The sequence below is a fragment of the Pipistrellus hanaki genome (assembly GCF_964339955.1).
Source record: "Pipistrellus hanaki genome assembly, chromosome: 9".
Classification (NCBI taxonomy): domain Eukaryota; kingdom Metazoa; phylum Chordata; class Mammalia; order Chiroptera; family Vespertilionidae; genus Pipistrellus; species Pipistrellus hanaki.
The window spans coordinates 14,072,384-14,086,255 of NC_140511.1; the positions used below are offsets into that span (position 1 = coordinate 14,072,384).

Here is a 13,872-nt window from a genome sequence, read left to right on the forward strand (position 1 = left end):
AGATGGAAACCCCTAGCTTAGTCCTGAATGATAGATGAAATAGAGTGGGCCGGACTGGGATGCCAGGACACAGCTTTATTGAAGAGAAGAGTACCATTGGCTGCTGCCTCCAGAGAGAGAGCAGAAGAGAGTGAGGGCGGGGTCCATGTACTTTTAAGGGAAGGATAGGGGACGGGGCTTAGGGCACTCAGCACATGCTGATTGATGGTTTCATGTAAGGCCTATGATTAGGGACCTAGGGACTTAGGAATGGGGGGCTTGTGGTATTTGGCAGGTGCTGATTGGTGGTTCAATGTACAGTCCATATAAGGTGCCTGGTTAGGTGCTCAGGAATGTCCGGCTGCAGGTGGAGTTTATGTCTGTCCATCAGTTGGAGGAAGGGAGGATCTATCACTGAATCCTCATAAATCCTCAGTATGCATTGCCCTTAGAGCTGGATCTCAATCAAACAGGGCCAGCTCCTCTGCCAGACTTCTGCTTCCAACCTCAGGACACCTCCTCTTCCAGAGCCCCCCTAACTAACAGGGCGCGGGCCCGGGGGTTGGGAGGGAAGGTACGGGGCAGAGGTAGGGGAAAGACAGGCGGAGCTTGAGGAAGGGTGCTGGCTGGAAGGGGTCTCTCTGGGTGCTCAGAGGGACATACCCTCTTCCCAGGCCTGGGCCAGGCTGCCTGGGGCCTAGGGCTCCGGTTTGGGTTTCCCCGCCCTTGCAGACAGGCTGGCTCCTCCTCGTGCGGAAGGAGGGAGGGAGGGCGGCTCTCCTCCCGTCCCAGCCTCCAAGGGACCCAGAGGGCGGGAGCCCGGCTGGAGTGCGGAGCGCAGGCCCCATGGCCCTGGGCCTGGAGCAGCGGCTGGGCGGCCTCCCCATCTTCACCCGTGAGGACTTCGAGGGCGCCTGGCGGCCGGTGGCCGGCGGGGGTTTCGGCCAGGTGTTCCAGGCGCGGCACCGGCGCTGGCGGACGCAGTATGCTATCAAGTGCGCCCCCTGCCTCCTGCCAGACACCGCCAGGTACCTGTGGGCTCGCCCTCCCCTTTGGCAGGAGGAACTGAGGGCAGGGGCTCCAGAGGGAGGGAGGGCCCTCTAGGTGAGAAGGGGGGATTGTCCCCTCGCCTTTCTGAACTCTCTAGCCAGAGGCCAGGCTCCCCAGGCTCAGCATGCCTCCGTCCTGTGACTGCATGCAGGTATAGCACCACACCTGCTGGTGGAATCCAGAGGCTGCAGGGGAGCAGGAATTACCCCCCAAACTGGTCCTGCTCCTTCTTCCTAGCACCTCTTCCTCTGGGTGTCAGGGTGGTGAGGGCTGCTCTTGGTGGCCCTTTGCCACCCTCCTACCACCCTCACCACCTCCGGGAGGCAGGGCTGGGCTGGCGGGGAGGCTGTGCCCCGGGGAGGCTGTGCTCTGGCTCCGTGATGCTCAAGGATGGAGGGAAGAGGTCCCCTCTGTTAACGAAAAAAAACCATTGAAACCTGTAAAGAATTTTTTAATGAGTTTATTTGAGCCAAAACTGTCGACAATTGCCGGGAAGCAGAACCTCAACGGATTGAGATAATGCTCCAAAGAATGGTGGATTACATTTCTCTATTTATACACTGAAATCAAAGGAGGGACATAGGTGGGTTACATGAAATTCATTGGTGATGGAGTAAGGAGGCGGGAGAAAGCAAAGTGGTGGGAAACTCCTGGGATTGGATAAAAAGTAAAATGATGGACGTGTACTCAGGTGAGTGCAGGAACAATTAACATGATAAAGAAGGAATTTGAGGCATCTGTCCTGGAGCCCACCACATTTGGTTGTGCCCCAGGGGCTCCGGAAAAAGGGAAGTTACAAGTTACCCAGACATCTCACAGATATGTTATCTTAGAGGCAAAAAAGCAAATGGGCTCAGTAAAAAAGATCAAAGTTGATCTTTGTCTGGGAAAATATCTGGGAAATGACTACCTACTATAACCTGTTAGATATTTAATTTTCAAACCATCTTTTGTGGTTATCTTAGGTCTCTGGGTTTGCAAGACTGCCACGCAGGCCTTCCCTGAGCCTGTCAGGTTAGCATGTGGCTTTTTTCTTTCACACCTCCCATGGCCATCCCGTGGTCCCTGCCCAGGAGTGCAGGCTGGAGGAGGCCTGAGGGATGGCAACCCCGGACAGGCCACTTGCTGGCTCTAACAGGTCCTGCTGGGAGGTCAGCCTGGATGCTGCCCTGTCTGTCCTCACCTTTGTCTCAGGCTCCTCCCCACTCAGCACCTGCACCTCTTCCCACTGTGTCCATATCGCTGCCTTCCCCTGAGATGGACTCAGTCTCATTCCCGCCTGACTTGCTGGTCCAGGCTGCGTGCTTGTCCCCTGTGCAGCCATGAAAGAGACGCTCAGATGTGAAGTGTGAGCATGAAGCCCATGTCTTTCTCCTAAGGCTCCTGGGCCTTCACCTCGAAGGCCTGGGTGGCAGCGCTCTTGTTGGCATCGTATTTGGGTGCTCTTTGTCCTGTTCTCTGTACAGGCTCCCAAGACACAGCCTCAGGCCCCACACACTGAAGCCAGTCCCTTCCTAATTCCCAGACCCCCACCTGCTTCGAGTGAGGCAGCTCCAGACTCACCCACCTTCCTCCCTTAACACCTGCCTGTTGCTTCAGAGTAGAGATAGATTATCCCAGGGTGTGTCCAAATCATCTACAGCCTTTGAAGTAAAGAACAAAGGGAAACAGATGGCATTGGCAGACTGCATTGTTAGACACTGACAATAGCTTCTGCCACTCTCCTCCTAAGTCCCAGGAGCTCCCTGGGTGGAATGGGCTGAGGGATCGGGTGGTAGTTAATGCCTGCCATGTATGGAGTACTATCCCAGGAGTTTTACCTGTATTACTTCACTGGATCCTTCTTTCGTCTCCTCATTCATTCATCCACTTGACGAATGCTTATTGCCCTACTATATGTCAGGCACCGTGCTAGACCCTGAGGTACGATGATGAGTACAACAGATGCAGCCCAGTTCTTCTAGAAAACAGCTTGGAAGGACAAAGATATTAACCAACATGTAAACATGTGTGCTGCTGTGAGAAGTATTACAAGGAAGGAGAGATTCATGGTTCTATGAGAGCTTATTAATAGTGCTGAACTGAGATCAGAAAAAGGCTTTCCTGAGGAGGCTACACTTGAGCTGATATGTGAAGGATGAGTATGACTAAGTAGATAAGGAGGAGAAAACTTTCCAGGAAGAAGCAACTAAGTGTGCAAAGGGCCCAGGGCAGGAGGGGGATACTGAGTAAAGGATGGGAACATGGCTGGAGCTGAGAGAGAGGGAGCAGTCAGTGGAGAGCTCTGAAAGCCTTGCAGTCAGGTGAGATGGAGGGGACAGGGAGGAATTGATCAGGATTGCAGTGTGGAGAATGGATTGGAAGGTTAGAGTGGATGCTGGTCTAGTTAGGACACGGTTCTCATCGTTCAGACAATGAGACCAACAATAGCACGGCCTTGTCTGGGCCTTGTCTGTTCCTCTGCTGCCACAATAAACACTGGTGTGTTGTGATGGAGTGAAAGGGAGAGATTACGCAGTATTCAGGAGGTAAAAATTCACTCAGAGTGGTGCTGGGTTGCCTATGGGGCCACTCGAGGAAGGGACTGTGAAGGCTAACTTGATGTCTGGCTTGCACAAAGGAACCAGGTCCACTAGAATGTCTATTCTGTGAGAGTCTGTGTCTGTCCTGTTCCCCACTCTGTCCCCAGTGCCAGGCACATCATTGGTGTCCAGTAAGTATTTGTTGGACTATATTGTTGACAGTAAACAAGGGAAACATGAAAAGAGGCCCCAGTTTGGAGAGGAAGAGCATGAGTTCCGTTTTGTACATGTTGAGAAGAATGGCCTGGTAGCCTTCAGAGTAAAGGTCTGAGCTAACAATATTAAAATGTGTGAGTCATTTGTTTAGTGTAATTGAAGCTAAGGACATGGATAACATTGATTCATGTTAAGCACTAAGTGATTTTGTTAAAAACAAAATCTCTCCCTTCATGGAGTTTATATTCTAATAGAGAAAGATAAGAAATATGTAAATAAACAAACAAGCTTGCAAATAAGCAATAAATATGCAATATGTAAACAAATAAACAAACATGTGCAAATAAACAAACAAATCAATGAATAATTTGATCTATGGTGATTACAACCACCTGATATTATCTTGATTAAAACACCTAAGGAGAGTTGAGTAATCTGATCTTCCAAGAAAACATTTGACCTAGGAATATTAATTTGCTGGCCATCTGTGTACAGGGGATAAGGATTGCCAGAGTTAGGGTAGGGTTGCTATTCTATATAGACTTGAAACCCTTATTAATTAGGTACTATTTGAGTAGAGATTTGAAGCAAAGAAGGAGCAAGCCATGTGGCTTTTAGGGAGAGGTATTCTAAGCAGAGGGAACAGCAAGTGCAAAGGTCCTGAAGTGGGAATGTGCTTGACACGGTGGAGGAGCAGCAAGAGGCCAGCTTGGCAAGAGCAGAGTCAGGGAGGAAGTGATTCCTAGGATAGGAGATCAGGGATCTGTGTCCCGGGGCAGATCATATGGGGCTTCCTAGGCCACTTTAAGAACTTTAGCCTTTGTTGTTATTGAGAAGAGACCCCTGGGAGGTCCTGAGCCAAGTAGTGACATGCTCTGACTGACATTTTGAACATATCACTCTGGCTGCGGAGTTGGGAATAGATGGCAGAGGGTAAGGGAGAGAAGCAGAGAGGCCAGTTAGGAGACTTGGGCCAGGATGCCAATGGGTAGAGGTGGTGAGAAATGATCAGATTCTTGCTATATTTTAAAGGTAGCCCTGACAGGATGTGCTGAGGGACTGGTGTGGGAAGGAAAGAGAGAGAGGATCCAAAGATGACACCAAGACTTTGAGGACTAGGAAGTGGAGGCCCCATTCACTGAGATGAGGAAGGAGCAAGAGTTCAGGCTCTGGTCACATTAAGTGTCAAATACTCAACTGGAGATGCTAGAATTGCCTAGAGACAGAGTACAGAGTGAGAAGGAGAAGGGAGAGGGCCTAGGTCTGAGTGTAATAATCAAGAAGCAGGAAGAGGAGACCAGAACAAGAGGCAGAAATCCTGCAGAATATTGACACACAGCTGAAGTAAGTTAATATTTTGAGGAAAAAAGAGTGAGAGATCTGACCCATAAACCAAGAACTGAACAATGCTCATAAGCTAGAATAATGTGGGGTCATTGCTAACCATAGCAGCAGCTGTTCAGTGAAGTCCTGAGACCAGAAACCGGATGAAAAGAGGGCAGTGGGAGATGAGAAAAAGAGCGAGACCACAGGCAAAGCCAAAGCTTTCAAGAAGCCCGGTGTCCAAGGGAATTATGCGATTCCTGTTGTTCCACAGTCCAGTCACTGAGGTGGGGAGCTTGCCTGCTCAAGGCATGCAGAGAGCAAGTGATGACACTGGGATTTGAATCAGGGCACAGTGCCCTCAGATCCCTGCTTTTTCCCACTTCCTGGCAGATGTCTCAGCTCCTGTGAACTCAGAGGACAGGAGACAGATAAAAATGTCACAGAGGTGAAGGGGAGCTCTCTGGAACCACAGGGAAGGAGAGAGGAGAACCAGAGAACCACACTGGCCGGCCAGCCCAGATTCCAGGAAGAGCAGGTGCCTTTTCCTGGAGTTCAGGGGTGTTTGGCTGGCTTCCCACGGGGGCCCTCCAAGCACATTGCCAGCAGCTTCTGACTGCAGTGCCAACACAGCTTTGCAGATACACCACAGCTCTGATGTGAATTGCCTCATTGAAGAAGCAACCAAAATGTCATTTCTCCCTAATCCTCATCTTGCAATCCCCAAACAATTCATAGTAATTTGCATGAATTCACTGCTCTGTGGACTCATTCAGTGAGAAGAGCTAGAGGGTTTGCAAATGCTTGTTTTCTAAGGCCTTCCCTTACTTCACTTCTGTTAGATTCCACAGAAACGTATTGTGCTGTGGGTGGTAATGCGCTATGGGGAGCATCTACACGCATCATATTATAGTTTCTCCATAACAGGAGATACCATGCAGCCACTGAAGTTCTTGCTTCAGTGGCTGCAGACAGAATAACAATGTCAGTAAGTGCTCAGGCTATGAGAACCAGCCCACACCATGTGATGGAAAGGGAGAAAGAGGAGGAAGGAATAAAAGGAGGGAAGAAGAGAAACAGAGACCTTGGAAATATGTTATAAAAGACTATATTAGAGTGTTGATAGAGGCCAAATTTGGAAGGTTAGGATACTGACAATTTAATTTTTTTTTCTTTATAACTCTCTGTATTACTTAGATTTTCTACAGGGTGTATGTATTACTTTCATAGTCAAATGGCAATAAAAATATTTTAAAATGGAAGCAGGGGGCATAATATTGGTCCTCCAGAGGCTTGCAATCTACTGGGCAAGATATAAACAAGCAACCAGAATAGATGGCAGACTTTTTTTGTTGTTGTTAATCCTCACCTGGGGATATTTTTTTCCCATTGATTTTTAGAGAGAGTGGAAGGGAGGAAGGAAAGGGGAGGGAAAGGGGAAAGAGAGAGTGAGAAACAACCATGCCAGAGAGACACAGCCAGGGCTGGGGATCAGACCTGTAACCCAGATAGGTGCCCTTGAGCAGGAGTCGAATACACAACACTTTGGTGCACATTCTGACGCTGTAATTACTGAGCAACACTGGCCAGGGCTACATTGCAAACTCCTTTACGTCCTGTCTTTTTCCCTGCTGGACACCTAGAGCCTAATCTGTGTGTCCTACTGGGCATTTTTCCAGGTCTCTCCTTCCTCTTATTTGACCTCATGAGGCTCCTCTGGGCCTGCGTGGGCTGGCATCAAGCCTAGTGTGTGTGTTCTGCTAGTTGTTCTTGTAATTGATAGTCACCTCCTTTCATCTCCATCCCCCTCCACAGCTCCGATGTGAATTGCCTCATTGAAGAAGCAACCAAAATGGAGAAGATCAAGTTCCAGCACATCGTGTCCATCTACGGGGTGTGCAAGCAGCCCCTGGGCATTGTGATGGAGTTCATGGCCAACGGCTCCCTGGACAAGATGCTGTGCACCCACAGAATCTCCTGGCAGCTTAAATTCCGCATCATCCATGAGACCAGCCTGGCCATGAACTTCCTCCACAGCATTAAGCCACCTCTGCTCCACCTAGACCTGAAGCCAGGCAATATCCTCCTGGACAGCAGCATGCATGTCAAGGTAATTGCCCTGGTCAACCTCTGTCCCCTTTTACTTTGGCGTCTCCTCCAGGGTGGGCAGGATGATCTACCTGTCTGACTGGCCTGTCAAGGGTTTTAAGCAGCTTCCTTCATGGATGAATACTGAAGGCAGCAATCACACCTCAACCTGTTGGATGAGCAGTGGAACTGGTGCATGAAGCCCGGTATCAGAATGCCTGCAATGTCCCTCTTTGGGCCTCAGTCTCCCAATTCTGATGTGGGAAGAAGAATCTCTGTCCTTCCCATGCTTTCTGTCAGGTGGGAGTGTGTGTAAATGAGATGACCCTATAAAAGGCCATTTTTTTCAGTTCCCAAAATATGCCACTCTTTTTCTGCCCCAGGGCTTTTGCATATTCTGTCCCCATTGTCAGGAACAGCACTTCCCTACTCCCTTCTTTATGTAACGAAGGACTATTCATCTTTCTGTTCTCAGCTTAAACATGGCCTCCTCAAGGAGGTTTTCCCTGATCCACCCTGCGGGCCCCTGTAAAATACCCTTATTACACCTCTGTCTCTTCATATTGCTGACCCCCATTGTAAATATATAATAATATGTGTGACACTACTTCATTGGTGACCATACCCCTTTTCTGAATAGCCACTTGGGACAGTAGTGGGTGTGAGCGTTCTCATCTTTTCTATCTGCTGCCTTGACCTCAGTACCAGCCGAATTAGCACCCAGTGCCTGCTCACTCAGCATATGAATGAATTAATGGATGGAAGTACCAGGTGTGCGGTTAATAATGTGGATTTTTTTCCCCAATAGTTGGAGTTACACATATGTTGATATATCTGCGATTTGATATGTATGCTATTTTGTTATATTGACAGCAAGCTTCAAAACTTCATATGTCAAATTTTCTGAAGGTGTTAACATCATAGATATTTTTATGCCTAAAAATGTTGAATTTCATGAAAAAAAAAAGAACATTTGTGGGAAGTTTTAATTCATTACTTTATTTTGAAAAAAAAAAAGTTATCATATACTTCAGGAAGTTTATGGTGAACATGCTCCATCTCGAGATAGTTGTGAGCGCTGGTTTAAATGGTTTAAAAGTGATTATTTCAATGTGAAAGACAAAGAATGTCCAGATCAACCAAAAAAGTTTGAAAACCAACAAATTGCAAGCATTATTGGATGAAGATGCATGTCAAACTCAAAAACAACTTGCAGAAAGATTAAATGTTGCTCAGCAAACAATTTCCGATCATTTACAAGCAATGGAAAAGATTTTAAAGGAATGAAAATGGGTGCCACCTCAACTGAACAAAAGACAAATGGAAAACCGAAAAGTCATCAGTCAAATGTTGCTTCAATGACATGAAATAAAGACTTTTTTGCATCGAATTGTGACTGGCGATGAAAAGTGGATTTATTTTGAGAATCCCAAATGCACAAAATCATGGGCTGATCCAGGTCAACCATCAACATTGACTGCAAGGCTGAATCACTTCAGAAAGAAGACAATCCTCTGCGTTTGATAGGATCGGGAAGGTGTGGTCTATTATGAGCTTCTAGAACCAGGTGAAACCATTAATACTGATCTCTCCTGACAACAAACAATCCATTTGAACCACACTTTGATCTTGAAACGACCAGAATGTGCCAGAAGACAAGGCAAAGTAATTTTGCTACATGATGATGCACCATCACACACTTCAAAACCAGTTAAAGACAAGTTAAATGGTGAACTTGACTTTCAATTCCACTGAGCTATCCTAGTTTCCTGACAGTCTGTTTTCCTGACATTCTTGGCAGCAGGGTGGGAGTGCTTTTTGCTTATGTACTCATTTAATGCTCACAATAGCACGATGAGCTAAGTGCTCATATTATTTCAGTCTTATAGATGGGGAAACGGGCTCTGAGAAGATAAGAAACCTGCCTAAGGTCCTCCAGATCATAGTAGGAGAGCTGGGGATGAGCCAGCCCTTAGCCACTGCTCTGCGCTGGGAAGGGAGGAGAAACAGTCCTATGGAGGCAAGACTGTTGCCCCTATATCCCCCCCCCTCCCCGTCTTCCTCCCAGGTTTCGGATTTTGGCTTGTCTAAATGGATGGAACAGTCAACTCGGATGCAATACATCGAGAGGTCGGCTCTGCGGGGCACCCTCAGCTACATGCCCCCTGAGATGTTCCTGCAGAGTAACATTGCCCCAGGGCCCAAATACGATGTGTACAGGTGAGATAGGGGCTGGCACCATCTCCACACCGAGGAAGTAGCTTGTCACAGCCTTGCCTGGACCCGGGACCCAAAGGGCAGGGTGGGCCGGGAATGAGGTGGGAGGGGAATGCACGGAGAGGGACTCTGGCTGGAGGGGATTTGCCTGGGATTGTGTGGCCCGTGGGCCCCCTGACCAGGAACATTTTCCCCATCTGCAGCTTCGGGATTGTCATCTGGGACATCCTCACTCAAAAGAAGCCGTACTCAGGTAGCAGACTGCAGTGGGACCCTCAGTGGGGTCCTGGCAGGGGTTGTGGGGGGGCTGAGGGTTCATGGGGACAAGGCCAGTGCAGGGTTGTGTTGTGGGGAACTCTTCAGGGGTTCCCATCCACACCCACCTTCCTTCCTCCCCTACTTTCCAGAGCTCACCTTACTGTGAGAGGTGGGGCGAACATCAGCCCAGACCAGGCTTTCTGCTCTAATTCCTGTGCTCCTCCCTGCACCCCCCACTCCCACCCTGCTGCCGAGAATGTCAGGGAAGCAGACTGTCAGGAAACTAGGATAACCCTAGTTATAACCCTAGGATAACCCAGCGGAATGGAAAGTCAAGTTCACCATTAGGCCTGTTGGTCAGCCATGCTGTCTTTGGATAGCATAGGTCTATAGGGTGGTACCATGTCTGGTTTTGGGTGTGCGGTGGCTGAAGCTGGGCCAGAGACTTAGAACCTAAAGTGGCCCTGCAATCTAGCTGTTGACTCCCTATGCATTCATAGGAGCCCTGCTGGGTGCACCATCCTGTGGGGATCCTCAGAGCCCCTCTCCTGCCCAGTTCCTCTGCCTCCATAACCCCCCACATTCCAGCACCCACACAGCCTGGGCTTCTCTCGCAGGCCTCAATATGATGAACATCATCATCCGAGTGGCTGCGGGCATGAGGCCCTCCCTACAGTCTGTCTCCGATGAGTGGCCAGAGGAGGCCCAGCAGATGGGGGACCTGATGAAGCGCTGTTGGGACCAGGACCCCAAGAAGAGACCCTGCTTTCCAGGTTCTCCCCTGCCTGGCCTGCCCAGGGAGCAGGGAGTAGTTCGGGGAGTAGGGCGGGGCTGCCGCAGGAGGGGGCAGGAGGGGAAGTGGAGCCCAGGGCCACTCTGAGGGCTCTGAAGAGAGGCCTGAGACGGCTGGGCAGCATGCAGTGCTGGGAGGGAGTGGGGAGGCAGGGCAGCTGAGGACTTGGGGAGTGGGGGGTCTGACCCCTAGGAGTTGCCCTGAGCCTGTGGGAGGAGCCTAGAAGCTTTGTTGCCTGAAGGTGGCTGGGGCTAGCTCTGCTGCTTCTGAGTTCTCGGGGTACTACTCACTGTCACCATTGTAAATGTTCCCAGACCAGGAGATCACTGTGAAAACATGCCCTTAGGACCTTAGGAGTGCATCTTAGAGATCACCTAGTCTTCCTCCCCCATCCCGCCCCCCCCCCCTCGATTTGTGAAAAAGGACTGACCCTCAGAGGGTAGTGACCTGCCACGTGGCCCCACTGAGCAAGGCTGAGACTGATCTGTTCTGCCTCCGGGTACACATGTGTGTGAGCCCAGGAACAGATGGTGGGGTGGGGGCACAGGAGACGTAGCAAATCCACAATGGGGGAGGATTGCTAGTCTGCCTGTTGCTTCCTTCCTCTCTCACTCCCCCTTGTGACGCAGACATCACCATCGAGACAGACCTGCTGCTGTCACTGCTCCAGAGCCCTGTGACTGACCCCGAGAGCGAGGCCCTGGCCAGGAAGGTGTCCTGCAAACCATCTCTCCGCCGGCCCCAGGAGGTGGGTGCGGGGGGGCTGGGCGTGGTCTGCGGCAGGCCCTGGGGTGCGTGCATTGGTGTGGTCCTCACAAGGCCGCCTGGCCGAGGGGCAAGTGGGGACTCAGCCACATGTGCCAGGGGTCCTGTTTCGCTAAGTACACCAGGGTTCTCTAAGGCTAGTGTTGGTCGTGTCCTCTCTCAAATGCATGGGATGAAGCAGAGGCCTGTCCTGCAGAGGGAGACCTCAGCTGGCCCAGACTTCCCCACCGTGGACATCAGCACCATCTCTCTTCTCCTGTCCATTCCCTGACTTGCGAGCCAGCCACAGTTAGTGTAGGCTCCGGCTGAACCCACACAGACACCCTGCTTTCCATGTGGCCCAAGGGCAAGTCCAGGCCCTGGGCCACCTTTTCCCAGCACGGTCTTCCTGATCAGGTTTTCCGTTAGACACAGCTGGTGTAGGAGTGGCGAGGAGGGGTCTCTGAGGACCTGGGGGATGTGAGTCCTACCCCTGAGGGAGAGTATGGGGGAGAAGGAAGGAGCGGAAGAGGCCTGGGCCAGAACCGCCCTGTTGATCCACCCTGTGTCTCTGGTTCTCCTTCCCCAGGTCAGTGAGGAGGTCAGCCAGGATCTCACAGACAGCGGTGAGTCCAGAATGCACATGGGGGGTGGGGGTGGGGGGGGAGACAGAGAATTCTCGGGGAGGAGAAAGTGGAATCAAACCACACCCTTTTCCCAGCCTCCCTGGCCCCCTCCCCCTCTCCAGGAATTAGAAAATGAAAAAAGAAAAAAAAATGCCAATGCCTGGGCCATCTAGACTAATGAAATCAGAATCTCAGGGCAGTGGGAGAGAAGGGCCGGGGATTGGGGAATGGTAGTATGAGGTGGGCATTGCTGGTGTCCCCTTTAAGGGGCAGGACCTGGAGGCTCAGAGTCAGAGTTGGCTAAGGTCACGTGATGCTGAGGGGTGGGTCAGGATTTGCACCCAGGCCTTGCTGCCCATTCTCAGGGGAAGAACTGCCATAGTCCGTTCTCCAGCGCAGTGGCCCCTGCACAGAGACCCATGCTGTCAGGAAAGCCACTCTTCCGGCCTTTGTTCCCCGGGCGGCACTTCAGGAGGCCGCGATGACCTCTGGGCAGGTCAAGGTCCTTTTCACCCCCGTCGCTCTCCCCGCAGGCTCAGGAGGCTGCTGGAAGCGGGTCCTGCGGCTCCCGGAAGGTGGGAGCCCAGTCTCCAGCGACGAGGAGTCGTGCTTCTGTGAGAACAGGGTCACCCCCCTGCACTTCCTGGTGGCGCAGGGCGGCGTGGAGCAGGTGCGGCTGCTGCTGGCCCACGAGGCGGACGTGGACTGCCGGACGGCCTACGGCTACACGCCCCTCCTCATCGCCGCCCAGGACCGGCGGCCGGAGCTGTGCAGCCTGCTCTTGGGCCACGGGGCCGACGCCGGCCTGGCCGACGAGGACGGCTGGACGCCGCTGCACTTCGCGGTCCAGAACGGGGACGACCGGACCGCCCGCCTGCTCCTGGACCACGGCGCCCGCGTGGATGCCCAGGAGCACGAGGGGTGGACCCCGCTCCACCTGGCCGCGCAGAACAACTTTGAGAATGTGGCACGGCTCCTGGTCTCCCGGCAGGCGGACCCCAACCTGCGCGAGGCCGAGGGCAAGACCCCGCTCCACGTGGCCGCCTACTTTGGCCACGTCGCCCTGGTCAGGCTGCTGACGGGCCAGGGGGCTGAGGTGGACGCTCCGCAGTGGAACCTGCGGACGCCCCTGCACCTGGCCGTGGAGCGAGGCAAAGTGAGGGCCATCCAACACCTGCTGAAGAGCGGGGCGGCCCCGGACGCCCTGGACCGGAACGGCTACAGCCCACTGCACACCGCGGCCGCCCGGGGCAGGTTCCTCATCTGCAAGATGCTGCTCAGGTACGGGGCCAGCCTCCAGCTGCCCACCCGGCAGGGCTGGACACCCCTGCATCTGGCCGCCTACAAGGGCCACCCGGAGATCATCCACCTGCTGGCCGAAAGCCACGCAGACGTCGGGGCCCCCGGCAGCATGAGCTGGACGCCCCTGCACCTGGCCGCCCGCCACGGGGAGGAGGAGGTGGTGGCGGCGCTGCTGCAGTGCGGGGCCGACCCCAATGCCGCCGAGCAGTCGGGCTGGATGCCCCTCCACCTGGCAGTCCAGAGGGGCGCCTTCCTGAGCGTCACACACCTCCTGGAGCACCGCGCAGATGTCCACGCCCGCAGCAAGGGGGGCTGGACCCCCGCCCACCTGGCCGCCCTGAAAGGCAACATGGCTGTCCTCAAAGCACTGGTCAAAGCCGGTGCCCAGCTGGACGTCCAGGCCGGGGAGGGCTGCACACCCCGGCAGCTGGCCCTCCGCAGCCAGAAGCAGGGAGTCGCCGCCCTCCTGGAGGGCAGAGAGCCCTGGCTGGCTGTGGTGGGCAGCGCTGAGCCTGGAGAGCAGCCCGAAGTATAGAGCCCCTGGGCCCTCCTCGCCGTAAGGACGGTGGGGGGGTGGGGGGCAGGGGGGGGGGTGAAGAGCACCGGGCTCTGGCAGGGCTGCTTCCCTGTACCTGCCACCTAGTCCCTGCATGATGGCAGGACAGGGAGAGGCACACTGAGGCTGCAGCTGGGGAAGGCCTGGCTTGGAGAGGTCCTTCAACACCTCTCCCAAGTGCGAGCCCAGTAGACCCAG

The 13,872-nt window shown here is 52.9% G+C and overlaps 1 protein-coding gene across 1 annotated transcript; it reads left to right on the plus strand.

Moving 5' to 3' along the window:
- Positions 1 to 825: 825 nt before the first annotated feature.
- On the plus strand, positions 826 to 13,653 carry ANKK1 (ankyrin repeat and kinase domain containing 1; the record flags this gene model as incomplete). Its single annotated transcript, XM_084896004.1, has 8 exons — positions 826 to 1,007; positions 6,906 to 7,200; positions 9,247 to 9,398; positions 9,599 to 9,648; positions 10,271 to 10,426; positions 11,076 to 11,194; positions 11,780 to 11,816; positions 12,350 to 13,653. The coding sequence occupies 8 exons, from the start codon at positions 826 to 828 to the stop codon at positions 13,651 to 13,653; spliced, it is 2,295 nt and encodes a 764-aa protein (XP_084752130.1).
- Between the last annotated feature and the right edge of the window lie 219 nt (positions 13,654 to 13,872).